Raw genomic sequence first — 15,247 nt, 5'->3', positions numbered from 1 at the left:
CACCGTCATCTCCAGGGCGGCCCCAAGCTGGGCCCCAAGTGCTGACTGCCCTCCATCCCTAGGACAAAGGCCCAAGCTGACTTTCATGACAGCTGAGGCTGGGGAAACCCCTGCTGCAGGCAGAAACCAAGTTGACTTTGAGAAGGAAGAGACAGAAGCCAGGGGGTAGCTGGGCCACTCCCTGTGGGGGCAGGTGCTAAGTAACTTTATAAACTCTGGCTAATGATGCAATTACAGCCATAAACAGCCTCGGGAGGGACCAGGGCCAGAGCCAGACCCTCACAGGGCAGCAAGGCCTGCAGAGGGTAAAGCCCCTCCCACCTGCTTTCCAGCTGAGAGACCGGAAGGGAGGCCTGGCTGGTGCTGGAGGTGGGCTCTAGGGACCACCACTGTCCCTGGATGGGCCCCTGCTTGCCCTGGCCCACCTCCTGCCCACCTCTGATGCTGAGTCACCAAGTATCAGCCCTCATAAGCCCAGGTGGCTCTCCCTGGATTCATTGCTTACCTGAGCAGATGTCCCCTGCCCCGACCCCTGCACCCTTTTCAGAGGACCTGCAACCAGGACACCTGGGCTCACATTTGGCTCCACCTCACAGAGCTGAGTGGAGGATAAAACAGCACTACAGCTGTAACAGGCCTGTAAGCAACATCACCCCGCCCCCCTTTCAAGAGAAGCAGAGCACAGAGTCACCCCAAACAGCCCCTCATTCAAGCACTCTGATTCCCAGCCTACTCCACCCAGCAGCCAGGAAGCAGGCAGAAAGGAGCCAAGTGACTTGCTATTATTCCCATAGCTGGGAAACTGAGGCATGGTACAAGCACATCAAACTATCTGGCCGGACACCCAAGGCGGCCAGTCTGTCCCCTGCGCTGCCTCTTAAGAACCGACCTTTATTGTTGTCTCTTTCTCCCCTAGACTGTGATTTCCCAGAAGCAGGGTCTAAGGGCTGTCTCCCAGGCTGGACACAAAGAAGGCCTCGGAGTGAACAACTGCATTCTGATCTGAGCCGCCCCAAAGGAAACCAGAGACCAGCCCCCTACCTTCCCCCACAACTGCCCAGAGTGCCAGCGCTTGGGCCAGTGGAATCCCGTCCAGGGCGGGTGCAGGGACCTGAGCCCACATCCCAGAGGTGTCACCTGGGACCTGATCTCCGCCCAGTCCCCCTCCTGCTCGGCTAATGGGGAGAGGGGGAGGCCTGGGGTGGAATTAACTGACACCTTCCCGCGAACGCTAAACCAAAGCAGTGCGTTCAAGTTTAGTCCAGAAACTGCCCCATAGAAGCGTCCCCAGAACAGCCAGGTAAGCGGCCGCCGGCTGTGGTTTCAGGGGAAGGGGACGGACCGGGCGCTGAGGGGCTGGCAAGGAACCGGGAGGAGGGAAGCCCGGACCGTGCGGGCAGCGCAGGCAAGCCCCGCCCCGGGCGCCCTCCCTTCCTCCCCGGGGGCTCCGGGCCCGGGCGAGCCAGGCGGCTGCGGCGCGAACCTGCTCGCGCAACCCCGAGCAGCTCGAGGCAGCCGTGCGTGAAGCCGGAGAGCGGGGCCGGGAGGGGCCGAGGGCGGGGGCCGGGCCGGCATCCGCCCGCTCCCTCCGGGGGACGGCGGCAGGAGAGCGGCTCGCGGTACCCGGGGGGGGGGGGCAGAGGGCGGGGGGGCAGAGAAGATGCTCCGGCTTGGGGGGCGGAACAACCTGGGGCTGGGAGGCGCGAACTCAAGGAATAGGGGAAGGGGGCGTGTCTTCCGGGATTCGGGATCCAGACCCGGGGGCAGAGCTCGGGGGCGCGCACGGGGCTGCGAGCTCCGGCCAGAACAGAAAGAGGGACGCACGGAGGGTGAGCGCTGGGGTCGGGGTTCTCTAAGCTCAGGGACTAATGCACGGGGAAGAAAAAGACCACGCTTGGGGGCATCGGGGAGCGCGAGCCGGGGCGGTCCCTTCGAGAGGCCGAGGGGCGGAGGGGCGGGAAGGGAGGCCGGAGGGTGCTCCCACCCCCCACCCCGCAGCAGCCCGGCCCCCGGGGCGTGGCGCCGCTCGGCCCTCCCACTCCCCCAGACTGTCCCGGCAGGCGGGCCGGGCCGGGCCGGACTCGGCCCCCACACGCCGCCCCTGCCGCGGGCCCCCTCCCCCGCGCCCCCGCCCGGCCGCGACGCGGGCGGAGAAGGAGCGGGCGCCGCGCCCGCACGTCCCTCAAACTTCTTGCAAGTTCACTCCCACGCCTCCCCCCCTGCGGCTCCCCGCTCGCGGCCAGGAAGGCCCGTGCCCGCTCCGGCCCCTCCCGCCTGGTTACATAAGGTCGCCGAGAAGCCGCCCCCGGCCCCGGCCTGAAGGGAGGGCCCGGGGGGGCTCCCGATCCCGCGGGCAGCGCCGCTCCAGCCACGCGCCCGGCGCCCGGAGGCTGCACCGCCGCGGGCGGGTGGCGGCGCCGCGCACTCGGCCCCGCGCCCTCTCCGGCCGGCACCCCCACCCACCCACCCACCTGTCTCCGGGCGCCCGGGCTGGGGGCCGGGGAGCCGGGGTGGGGGCTCCGGGCCCTCCGCGCGCCCCTCGCCCCCGGCCGCGCTCACCTAGCGCTGAAGGTCAGTTCGTCCGCCGCCCGCGCCCCGCGACTCCGGCAACTTGTCCCAAGTTCAGGTGTCCGGCCGCGAGCCGCTCCGGCCGCCCCCTCCCGGCTCCGCCGGCTCCGCGCCCCCAGAGAGGCCCGCCCCGTCGGGCCTTCCCGCCGCCGCTCGCTCCGCCGCCGCTCGCCGCGTCCAGCCGGCTGCCGCCGCCTGCGCTGTCACCGAGCCCCGCGCCGGGCGCCCCGGCTCCCGCTGTCACTCCGCGCCCACTTCCCGCCGCGCCCGGCAGAGGGCAGCACCCCGCCCGCCCCGCCCCGCCCCGCCCCGCCCCCGCCGGTCTGCCGCGGGGCCCGCTGGGCAATGTAGTCCTCACGGCGGCCCTGCCGGGATTTGTAGTCCGGCGCCGTTGGGCCGGGCCTGTCCCACACTGGCGCTTGGCGGCTGACTAAAATCTTTGTTCACTTTGTTTCTGCCCCGTTGCACGCTTCCTTTCCCGTCTCAGCCGGTGATGTCCCTGTGTCCTGTCTGACCCCCCAGGGGTGACTGCCCCAGTTTGTCTTTGTCAGAGTCTAGGAAAGATGGAAGCTCCAGACGGTTCGCTCGTGCCACAGAAACTCCCCCGTGGCGAATGTTAGTTGCCCTCCGGGTTTGCAGTGGGAACCTGACCTGGAGCTTGCCTGTTTACCCCTGCCCCAAGCCTAAGAGCCGAGGCTGGGTCAGCCAGGGGCCCGACAGTGTGGAATAAGACTGTAAAAGGGAGAGCCTCCCTGGTGGCGCAGGGGCTTGGCACAGCGCTATGAAGCAATCCGTCAGCCTCTGCAGCACGAGTTCGATCCCCGGCCGGCCAGGGAGCAACCCACATGGCGCAGCAGACCTCTCCTGTCTCACCCGCTCGCTGCTCCCCTCAGCAGTGTATTTCAGTCAGTCTGCCTGTTCTGCTCCCCACTGTCTCTGGTGAATCCTCTCACCCCCCCACACCTCTGGCCTGAACCCCAGTTCTTGTATAAATAAAGAAATCTTAAAAAAGAAAGAAAACTCTTCTAGCATAGTTTTTTTGGGGTTTTTTTTAATGATTTATTTGTTTGTGCATACAAGAACTGGGGTACAGGCCAGAGGTGTGGGGGTGAGAGGCTTCACCAGAGACAGAGTGGGGAACAGAACAGGCAGTCTGACTGAAATACACTGCTGAGGGAAGCAGCAGGCAAGTCAGGAGAGGTCTGCTGGGCACTGTGGGTAGCTCCCTAGCCGGGGATTGAACTCGAGCCATCGTGGTTATAATTCTGAGACTTAACCCCTAGGCATTAGGGAGGCCCTCGAGCAAAATTTATCAACAGACAAGGAGACAGAGGCCTAGATTTGGGCTGTCTTAGACCTCCTAATCACAGTGCTAGTGGACAGTGTGAGGCCTCGGGTCACTGGGTGGTTCTGATCGCAGCTGATAAATCAGGTCAGCAGAGCATGTCGCACTGTCACAGTTGGGCTCCCTGATCCCTGGACCATCACAAGGAATGCCCTGCCTTAGGGTGACTACCCGTCTTTCCTCTCCAGGAGGAAACTAGGAAGAGACTCCAAGCTCTGAGGGGTACAGGACCCATCCCTAAACCCTACTTTATGTACCATTCCTTTTAGACTCTCAGTGACCATGTGCAACTCAGGGAGAACACGATCCAGCAGAGGCAAATTTGCTCCAATGCTCACTCCCCACCCCATGGCCAGTTGCTGCCTTATGGGCCACAGTTCCTCGAGAAAAACAACAGGCGACCAACATTGAGGAAACTATTTATTATCAGGGCAAGTCCAGAGTCCAGAAAAGAAAGATTGAATCCAGAGAAGCACAGAAAGCAGCCCCTGCGCAGTAAGGGGCCAAGAAGAAGGAGGGAGCCCAGGCATCTGGGCACTGAATCTAGACAGCCGTGGCGAAGCCCACCCTGTTGTTGCCCAGGTCGTAGACGGAGTAGTAGGACCTGAGGAAGACGTCCCCGAGGATCCACAGGGGCTGGCCATTCTGAGAGGGCAGGTAGGTGGGCATGACCCCCACGGTGCAGTAGCCATTGTTCTGTGTAACACAGAAGAGCCAGGCTGGTACATCTGTTCACTCATGCCCTGCCCCGAACCCCGGGCCAGGGGCACAAAGGCAGAGGTGAATGAGCTTAGGTCTGTGCCCTTAAAGCTTCACAGGACGTTGAGCCACCAGAGCAGGGGCTGGCAGGAAGGATGTCTAGGATGGGTGAGCGTGGCTCTGATGGCCTTCTGGGGCGGGGGGTCTTGTCTCCTTGGGCTCTGCCAGTCTCCTTCCTGCTCTCAGTTGGGAGCAGATCTGCCTGGTGGTTCAGCCTTGAAACCAGACCAACTTGGATTCCAACATTAGCTTCCCCCTGACTAGCTCTGTGGCCTTGAGTCAGTTACTTCACCTCTCTGAGCCTCTGTGTTTTCGCTTGTAAAGTAGAAATTAGTATCCCCGTGCTGAAGGCTGTGACAATGGTAAGTAATTCACTGAGTACTCAAAAAAGAGCCCAGTACCTCTCCCCATGATTAATAATCATGATAATGCATTCCGGTGCCATGGAAAGGGGGTTTCAAACCAATGAATAGGGGCAGAGGGGAGCAAATTAACGCTGCAAGGAGATGGAAAAGGCACAACCAGCATCTCTGTCTCCCCACCCCTGCCTCCCATTCCCAATCAGGACCCTGCAGGGGTCAGGACTTACGTTGAGGATGTAGGCGGAGGGCGGCAGAGGGAACTGCACACCACTAATGATGAAGGTGAAGGTGGGCAGGTTCGGGATGTTGTTACAGTTCACGACAAACTGCAAGGAGGAAAGGGGTGGGGTGGCCTCATCTCGCACCCTGGAGTACCTGACAGCCCCGCCACCATAGCCCCTCTGGTCCCGCTCACCCACTTGGTCCCATATTCCAGTTCTTTTACCTGGCAAGTATTTAATCGCGTTGCCGCTGAGGCACCAAGGCTCAGATGAAATTCTGCCCCCTCAGCACAAACATCTACCTTCCCCGTCACCCCCATGAGCCTCCAGGCCCCCAGCCTGCCCACAGCTCCAGGCATCCCAGGGCCTTCCTCCCCACCACCCCCTGCCCACCGCCCTCCCTGCTGCCTGGGAGCAGCTGGTAACATATATGGCAAGCAAGGATCATGTAATTCCTGTGCTCCAGGGAGAAACCATAGATTCTTCCTGGTTAGCCTCTTCTACAGAAGGAGGTGGCCATCACCAACATACCTGTCCATTCTGGTCCTGCTGGGCCCCGGTGGCCTCCAGAAGGGCATTAAAGTACTGCTGGGGCACGGTGAGCAGAGAGGTACCTGTGTCCACGACAGCCTGGCAGCCCTGGGAGCACCAGCCAGAGGCCTGGCCACCAATGAGGAACCTGGACAGGGATGAAGTGAACCGCCTCAGCACCCCCAGCTCAGAGCAACTCTCAGCTGGGATTTTCCTACCTCAGAGGGACAAAAGCTACAGCCACAGAGTCAAGGTGCACCTTTGGAAGATAAGGACCCTGCAGAGGATAATCCAGCTATCCCCCCACCTCACACCATACCAGAGTCTAATCAAGGCCACTTAAAAGGCCATGGAATCTGGGCCTCCCCGGTGGCACAGCGGTTGAGCGCTGGGTTGCGAAGCTGCCTGCGGCCTTGGCGGCGCCGGTTCGATCCCTGGCTGCTCCCCGCATGGCGCGCAGACCTCTCCTGCCGCCCGCTGCTCCCCTCAGCAGTGTACTTCGGTCCTTCTGCCTGCTCTGCTTCCCGCTCTGGTTCTGGTGAATTCTCTCACCCTCCCGCGCTTCTGACTGTACCCAGTGCATGTATAAATAAATAAATAAATCTTTAAAAAAAAAATTGCCAAGGAACTGAAAGCCAGGGATATGGATTGATTGTCAGTACTTTGAGGACATTAGCCTATCCCACCCCAGTTTGTAATCAGTAATCCTATGGGATTGAACTATGGGGTCTTTAATGTTTGGGGTTCCAAGTCCCACCCCTTCCTAAGTTGTCCTTAGCCCCTCCTCTCCAGCTGAACTGGGTCTTGGAACTCCAGCAGAGGGCAGCTGTGGCTTTGTGGGGGACCTGGCTTGGGGTGCTCTGTTGCACGCTCCCAGCAGAACCGGGATGTGATTTGCCCCAAAGCCAGCTCTAAGGAAGTGCCACCTCCCCAGGGCCCCGTGGCAGACTCACTCCTCAATGCCAATCTGCCAGTAGAGCGCCTGGGTAACGGGAGTCCAGTAGATCTGCCCAGTGTACAGGCTGTTGTCCACACCCCCAAAGACGACCGCTCCTCCGTCCTGAGAGCCCTGCTGGCTGCAAGAGGCCAGGGAAAGGCGAGTCAGGAGTGACTGTGTAAAGATTGCCTTGTAGAGCAGTCACCATCAAGGGGAAAGAGGTCCTGCCCTGGTCCAGATTTGGAGCTCCCTGAGGACAGGGCTGTGTCTCTCCTCAGACTGGGGCTCCCTGAGGACAGGGCTGGGTCTCCCCTCAGACTGGGCTCCCTGAGGACACAGCTATGTCAGACATTCTGCTGGGATTGGAGTGGGGTGGGGCCTTGCGAGGGGTGGGAAGGACACTGCTTATTTGTTTCAGAGGCCTCCCCTTCTAGGCAAATCTGAGTGTGGAACTAGGCAGAGCTCCTAAAGGCTAAACTCGGGATAATTGTAAGCAGAGGTAGAAAAGTCAGTCAACAATACTAGAAACAAGATAATCTTGCTGAAAGTCAGATTCAAGGATTAAGCCCCAGAAGGTAATAGCTGATTATCTCTAGAAGGTGGTTGGAAATTCTAGAGAGGAAAGAAGGAAAATCCACCTTGAACCACTCATCCCCTCCCACTGCCTGCTGCAGCCATCCACATTAAATCACTGTTTGCTTGTTAGGAGTTAATGGTGGACCTAGACTCGAAGACTCCAGGGCCTGGGTAGAACAATAGATCAAAGGAGATGAAGCAATGGATGACTTTACAAAGAGGTGTCCAGATAGAAAGCATTTGCTTGAAAGGAAATGAGCTAACTGGGTTGTGGGAAGGAAGTCAACCCCAGAGGTACCTCCGTACCTGGCAACAACACTCAGACAGAGTGAGGTTCAGCCAGAAGAGGGAGAGACTGTCCTGGCCAGGAAATGCAAAGGAAAGTCAGATTGGATTGGGGACAGATGCAGGGATGAGGAGAGGGCATGGTGCAGTGCAGGGGGAAAGGCCCTGGGACAGGGGAGACCAGAGTCAGTGTCTGCCAGGAGGCCGTCAGACCCCCAAGCACTGCACCCCAGTTGTCCAGGGCTACAGGGGCGTGGGCTGGGAGCTGAGGATCACCAGCTGGTTGCTCACTTGCTGAGGTAGAAGCTGACGACTGGGCTGGTGAGGGCGCCCTCCTGCAGCATGCCCTGCATGGCAGTGGTGGCCCCTCCCATGGCCAGGGCAGGGTAGGCCAAACCCATGATGCCGTCAAACTTTGCGTAGACAAAATTGGCACCAGGCTCATTCTCACTCAGGCCAAACTCCTGGTGGGGGACCTGGATACCCTGAACCTGGAGGGAGCACAGAGGATGGGAGTTGACAAGTGAAATATCACCCATCACCCCCAAACTCCACTGAAGACCCTTCAAGCTTCCATTCTCCATCCCGCTTTCGGCTCTGCTCCCTCTCTTCTTGTCAGGTCTGCCAAGAGATGCTCTCATTCCCCACGGCTGCAGCGCTGCCCCCACCTTCCTCATCTCTTAATTCCCCAGGTGCTAAACCCCTTAAGAAGAGGACAGGGCCACCCCCTTCATCATGGTATCTCAGGGCCTGGCCACACCTGATGGCCCTCAGTGACAGTTCGATGAATGAGTGAAGGATCCCTAACCCACTGGTTCTCTGTCCTTCCAGGGTTTTCCAGGGCCTCTATCTGAGTCTCCCCACCAAACTCTGAGACCCTGCTTAGAATCCAGCTCCTAGCCTGGGCTACCTCCCCCACACCCTGGGGTGGGGAGCACTCACAGTCAGAGTGTCGTAGCCGAAGAAGCCGGTGAGGCTGCCGCTGCCGTACTGCAGGGAGAAGGTCTGCCCATTGGTGGAGTAGGTGGAGGACTCGCTGGGGTTGAAGCGGGCGTGGCCGGCTGCAGGGGAAGGAGGACTCTGGAAGTCAGGCCAGCCAGTGGGAGGCTTCCACCTGTTTCATATCCTGGGGCCTCAGTCACCCCCTAGTTCCTACCCACAATCCCACCCTCAGCCAACAAGTTGCGGGGCATGGGGGCGGTCAGAAGAGGTTTCTGGCATTGGAAGGCTCATGGGAAATGACCAACCTTGGCCCCAAAGCCCCCTCTGACTTATAAAATCTTGCGGTGTCCTTGGACTGGGACCTCCCTATGGAGAGGGTTGTATAGATTCTGTTTCCCTGTCCCCAGCCAGTGCGAAGAAATTACTCACCAGATGAAGGAGTGAATGAACCTCAGGGCACCCTCCCACCTCTGACCCTCACCCCATCAAGAAACTGGCCGTCCCGGGATTCAGAGATAGCACAGGGCAGGATGAATCAGGGACCCTTTGGACCAGAGGTGCAGGACCCACACCAGGGTGTGGCAGGGACCATGGCCCAACACACAAGGACCACACCCTGCATGGTTCTCACATGTTCCAGGGAGGACTTAGTACGTGGTGGGGTGGCTCAGGATAGGAAGAATGTAGACTTGAGGGCAATGGAATGGAGCAGAATGGAGTGAATGGAGTAAAACGGAGTGGAGTGGAGCTGAGTGAGGTAGGTGGCTGGAGCAGAGGAAGGAATGTATATGAGTGAGCAGGGAAGGCAAAGCGGCCCCACCTCCAGGCCAGCTTCTTCCCTCTGACTTGGGCAGACCATGTGATCCTGGACATGTCGGTCCTCTCCAGGACTGAACTCCCCACCAGTTTCCAAGAAGCATGGTCCTTCCCCAGAGGGTGGGTGTTGGTGATCTGCCCAGCCCACTGTCCTCCCTTCGCCCCACACTCACTGCAAGCCTGGGTCTGGCAGTAGACAGAGGGCACCCACAGGTTGGAGGATCCGGTATCAAAAAGGACCAGGAAGTTCTGAGGTGGGGTCCCGATGCTGATCTCACCGAAGTAGGAAGCCTGTGAGGGGCCATGGGACAGGCTGTTAGCTCTGGAGGGGTCCACGGACAATCAGGTCCAGCCTCCTCCACAGGCAGGTCAGGGAGAGACCAGGCCTGCCCCACGCTCACACCAGAAGCGGACCCAAGCCTTCCCTCCACTTGCCCAGAGCCCACAGTCCCTCAGCCCAGGCCTGCCCAGGGCAGCTGCAGAGGTCTCGGGACTGAGCTGCCTGGTCAGCAGTTTGCCCCTCCCCCCTTTGTCCCCCGAATCCTCCACCCCAGGTATGAGGTCCAGACTGGTAGGTGTGAGAGAAAGAGCCAGCCCAGAGGCCCCAGTGGGAGGGGCAGAGAGGAGGGTGCAGGTCCTAGCTGGGCCTGGCCCTCAGCCCCCAGCAGCAGAGAAGGGTGCCTCTGAAGCAGCAGGACTCACATCCATGTAGTCCATGGGCTCGTAGGCCACACTGAAGTCACTGAAGTGGTACTTCTGGGCGGGGTCATACTTGTGGGTCCTCAGGAACCCCTCCAGCAAGCCCTTCTCCTTCAGGGTCTCACGGATGGACTTGAATTTCTTCAGGGGGACTCTGCAAAAGGGCTGGGGATCAGGGCAGGCCCTCCCTCGCCTCTCCTGCACCTCTACCAGTCATTGTCTGTGTCTCTCTCCTCTGTGTGTCTCTCTCCCCCTCTCAAACTATGTAACTCCGTGTCCCTGGCACTCCGTGTCCCTGTGTCTCTTGCCGGGGTGTATCTCTGTGTCTCCTTTCTCCGTCTCCATTTCTCTATCTTATTCTCTGTATCTGTCTCTCCATCTGCACCTCTCTTTCCTCCCTGTTCTCTTTCCTTATTCTTTTTTCTTTTTCCCCTTTCTCGTCTAAGGACTGGCTCCAAGACTCAGAGAACAATAACCTTCACCCAAGCATGCATGCCCCTACTCTGTCTCAGGGGTCCATCCCACTCTGCTCTCAAGTAGCCTATAAATTCCTTCCCAGGAAGAAGTCAGAGACTTCAGACATAATCGTTCTCAAGTTATGTGCATTTTTAATAAAAGGGTTCAGTGGTGGCAAAGCTTACTCCTAAGAGAGGCCTCTAATAGGGCTATCCCAGGTACTGGCAGAATGTCACAGCGTAGGTACAGGGGAACAGCACTAGGCTGAGATTCAAAGACAAAGTCCTAGTTCTGCCACTGGTGCTAATTGCCTGACCTGGAGCCAATCGCTGCACTTCTAGGGAAGTTGACCTCAGAGGTCCGGAGGCTGGTCAGCTCTGGAATTGGGACTTATGAAGTAGAAGCTTCTGCCTATGTCACCCTACGTTATTCTCCAGACCTGCTTGCTGCCATTGTCTAGGCAGCAGGTCCACCCTGACCTTGCTGCAGACTTCAGAATTCCTGCTGCTTCTTTCCCCATCTTAATCCCCACTCCTTCAGGACCCTGCCTTCTCTAGAAGGTCTTGGCAAAACCCATTCACAGAGAGCTCCAGAGACTTGCTACTACTTGCTTGATGCTAACCACCTCTACGGAATTTGCATATTAAAAGAAGTTTCCACGTGGAACCTTCTCTTCCCCTAAGGACGCACTCTATTGCTGGGCTGGCAGGCAGGCCAGGAGCCCCCTGAGGTCCTGCAAGCCCTGCCACCTTTCTGCCGCCACCTCAGCATAGAGATTACACTACTGGTGTTTCTGCTTAGATGATTTTGACATATGCCAAATAAACTTGGGGCCTTAAGAGAATTTCTAGCAAATATTTCTCTCTCCCCATAGTAACTGTTCCTTTAAGTGGGAGGAAGCTGCCCGTTGGGTAGTTATCACCCCTACTGTCTTGCTTCAAGTCCATCTTTTCTCATCAGAAGGAGGGAGAGACAGTGCTTCTCCCTGAGTTTCCTGAGGGTAGAGGCTGTATCTTCTCCCTCCTCTGGGTCCTGTTCTACATCAGCTCAGGGAACCTTTGCTGTCCCTAGCAAAAATTGCAGAGTAGAGACAGAAGGGCATCCCCTGGCCAGCCCAGCCCTCACACGGCTCCAGACTCCTGCCCAGGCTCCCAGCACAGGCCCCAGACTCACTTGACCACAGACGCCTCCAGAAGCTGGAGGCAGACCAGGGCCACCACCATCCACTTCATGATGCCGATTCCCATCTGGCCGCAGAGGAAAAGCCACCCCAAGTGGTGCGGTCACAGTGGAGTGAAGGCTTGAGCTCTCCTTCTGCCTTTATACCCCAGTGCCAAGCCCAGCCTCAGCCTCCCTGACCTGGGCAAGCATGACCTCAAACCCAGGTGTACCTATGTGTCAGGTATCAATTATTTCTCTGTTTTCCCCTTGAGAGTGCAGGCAAAGCTTTCATCTTATTGACTTTGTAATACAAGCAGTGGAGGCCAGGAGGTGCTAGAGATAAGGGAGAACAAAGTGCCGTAAAAGACAGAGCGGCAAAGATTGCTTCTTGTCCAGGAACCAGAGGCATGCCGGGACCATTTGGGGGTGAGGGCAGAAAAAGACAGAGCCAGAGTTTGGGGTCAGAGAAACCTATAGGCAGGTTTCTCAACCTCGATGCTGCAGACCCTTTCGACCAAGTAATTCTTTGTCATGGGGCATGGCCTGTGCATTGTAGGATGTTTAGCAGCATCCCTGGCCTCTACCCACTGGAGGCCAACAGCACCTCCAGTCATGACAACCAAAATGCCTCCAGGCATTGCCAGATGTCCCCACAGGATTTGAAATTGTTGAGACTCGCTGGTCTCTAGGTGATACACTTGGAGGTCTGGCTCCAGACCTGGTTCCCAATACCTCAAGTAGGGTTAGCAGCTAGGGTGATGGCAGAGATAACAGTGCGGGTAGGGTCATGATGGTGGTATGCTTAGCTCTGACGCAGCTGGTGGGGCTGGGATGCCAATGGCTGATGTCTGAGCCCTCTGGGGACAGCTTTGGAGGCTTTCATGGTCAAATGGAGCATTTGTAGAAATTCTCATCATAATTCAGCAAGTGCTCTGGGCACACCCACTGTGTAAGCTGCTCTGGCTTCTGGTTGTTTCTCTCAAACTGATCTGGAACAGCAGGAGGCCTGGGGCCGGGCCATAGGAAGAAAAACCGTGTTTACCCCTAGCTTCTGTTTATTGCCTCTGTTCTCCCACCCCATGGTGATTCTGCCCTTGCGTTCTCCTAAAATGACTATATCCCCCCATTACTCTCCACCCAAGCTGTCATCTGCCCTTTTCCCAACCCCCAAGTCTGATCTATCCTGTGCCTCTATTCCTCATCTCCAGGTCCTCCCTGCTTCTCCTTGCCTGAGGTGACCTGGAGCTGCTCCAGTGCCAGCTGACCCGGTACAGGAGAGGTCTCCATTTCAGGGTGAGTGGAAAAAGTCCCCATGCCAGTACCCTCTCTGTCACCTGGTACCCTGTTCTGAGCACTCCAGGCTGATTTGTCAGGTCCCAGGTGAAAGGCCAGTGTCAGGCCTGCCAAACACTGATATAATCCAGCCAGTGGGGGATTTTCCTCCCTGGCCACAGCCACCCACTGTCCAGGCAGAGCCCTGAAACCTCCCCTGGACCTGTGATGGGGGAGGGGAGGGAGGGTACTACAAGTCTGCCCAGGCCTGGCACAGAGAGGGAGGCACCTGCCTGATTGTGTCTTCAAGCCAAATCAGCTCCCATTCCTCCCTGCAGTCCCAAGACACATTGGACTCTGGGATAGAAGTTGCAAGATAGGGAGGCCGGACTTTCCTGGGGTGAGGGGATCTGCAGATCTGGAAGAATAGGCAAAAGAAAACCATAAAATCCTTGGGATCTGGTGAGATCCTGGGAATATAGCAGAATCCAAGGGATCCCCTAGGTCTTGTGAAGCCTACCAGACTCCCTGGTATGGGCCTCCAGAGGTCCTTTCCTTATGTGGTAGGACTCTAACCTTCCCTAAACCCCGGTTATACCATCTCCCTTCTGAGCATCCCTGGCCAACTGCATTCAGCCAGGGGTCTGCAACCCCTGTCTCCCTAACTTGATCTGACAGTTCACTCAGTCTCTGAGGTGTCCCCTGAAGTCCCAAGCCTGCTCCCCATGCTTAGAAGACCCACTTCTCTTCCTTCTACATGTCCAGATTCTGCTCACCCCTCAAACCCTTTCCTCCTATGGCCAGGGATGTGCAAGTCATCCAGGGCCATCTCCCCCAAGCACAGAAGCCCCAGGAAGCACAGCAGTTTGGCTTCCACCCAGGCTCATCTTCACCCCTAAACGTGGCACCAAACTGGTGCCCTCCCTTTGGCATCGGGTCTTATATACCTAGGACAGACCCCCAGGAGATGTCTCCCCTCCCCAGAGACTAGACGCTCCTGAGGGCAGAGACTGAGGCTTCCATCTCCCTGTGCCTGGACAGGCGCCAGGGGAATCTTGAGCAGTAGATGGAGCCCATGGGGTTGTCCTCAGTGGAGCTTGGTGAAAGCTCCCACACCGGGGGTCTCCCTAGTGGTGCAAGGGGTTAAGACGCAACCTATGAAACTGTCTGCAGCCACTGCAGCATGAGTTCAATCCCTGGCCGGGCCAGGGAGCTACCCACATGGCACAGCAGACCTCTCCTGACTCGCCCGCTGCTCCCCTCAGCAGTGTACTTCAGTCAGTCTGCCTGTTCTGTTCCCCACTCTCTCTCTGGTGAATCCTCTTACCCTCCCACACCTCTGGCCTGTACCCCAGTTCTTGTATGCATAAATAAATAAATCTTAAAAAAAAAAGCTCCCAGACCCCAATGCTCTGACTTCCAACCCCATGCTACAAATTCCTCTCCTAGCACTTGCCTCTTAAAAAAAGAGACATTTTCTCTTCACCCTCTCATCTCATCTCCCTCTATGTACCACCTGCCACAAAACTCATTTAACACTCCCCCACCATGGTTATCTAATCCAAACTCATCACCCTGGCCTTCAGGATACCCTCAGTCTGCCCCTTCTTCTATATCCATGCGCATCTTCTATCATGTTATTTACCAATCTTCGTGCCTTTATCTGTGCTGTCCCTCCATCTGGAACACCCTTCCCAAATCTCTCCACCTGCAAAATCTCCTCATCCTTCAAGACCCAATTCAAGGGGCCTCCCCTAGTGGCGCAGCGATTGAGCACTGGGCTGTGAAGCTGCCCGCAGCCTCTGCAGCGCCAGTTCAATCCCTGGCCACCAGCGAGGGTCCCACATGGCGCGACAGACCTCTCCTGCCGCACCCACTGCTCCCCTCAGCAGTGTATTTCATCAGTCTGCCTGTTCTGTTCCCCACTCTCTTCTGACTGTACCTAGTGCTTGTATAAATAAATAAATAAATAAATAAATCTTAAAAAAAAAAAAAAAGACCCAATTCAAATGCCACAGCCTTCCTTACTGTGCCCACCTACTTTCAAACTGGCCCTTATTGTGGAGGATTTTGCTTTTCCTTTCCTTATGGTATTTATTTCATACCATTTTATATCCTGGTGACTTACCCAAAATTCTACCACTTGTAACTAGTAAACAGAAAAAAGGCCCCTTGCTAATCATGGCTTTTTAACAGCTCATTGGTCATTTAGAGTGTCTACATAGTGGCCCTGGTTACTAGAAGTCTCTCTAGAGGAGATGGCGGCTACATAGCATGCACACTGTCACTGTCCATCCTTTACTCATGGCAGACATCA

The 15,247-nt window shown here is 57.3% G+C and overlaps 1 protein-coding gene across 1 annotated transcript; it reads right to left on the bottom strand.

Annotated features, from left to right (window-relative positions):
• Nucleotides 1–4,456: 4,456 nt before the first annotated feature.
• Nucleotides 4,457–11,744, bottom strand: PGC (progastricsin; the record flags this gene model as incomplete). Its single annotated transcript, XM_084259070.1, has 9 exons — nucleotides 4,457–4,609; nucleotides 5,262–5,360; nucleotides 5,787–5,934; nucleotides 6,740–6,862; nucleotides 7,876–8,075; nucleotides 8,527–8,645; nucleotides 9,516–9,633; nucleotides 10,045–10,195; nucleotides 11,671–11,744. The coding sequence occupies 9 exons, from the start codon at nucleotides 11,742–11,744 to the stop codon at nucleotides 4,457–4,459; spliced, it is 1,185 nt and encodes a 394-aa protein (XP_084115196.1).
• Between the last annotated feature and the right edge of the window lie 3,503 nt (nucleotides 11,745–15,247).

The sequence above is a fragment of the Talpa europaea genome (genome assembly GCF_964194135.1).
Source record: "Talpa europaea genome assembly, chromosome: 2".
In the NCBI taxonomy this organism is placed as follows: Eukaryota; Metazoa; Chordata; class Mammalia; order Eulipotyphla; family Talpidae; genus Talpa; species Talpa europaea.
This window is presented reverse-complemented; position numbering and strand designations above follow the sequence as displayed.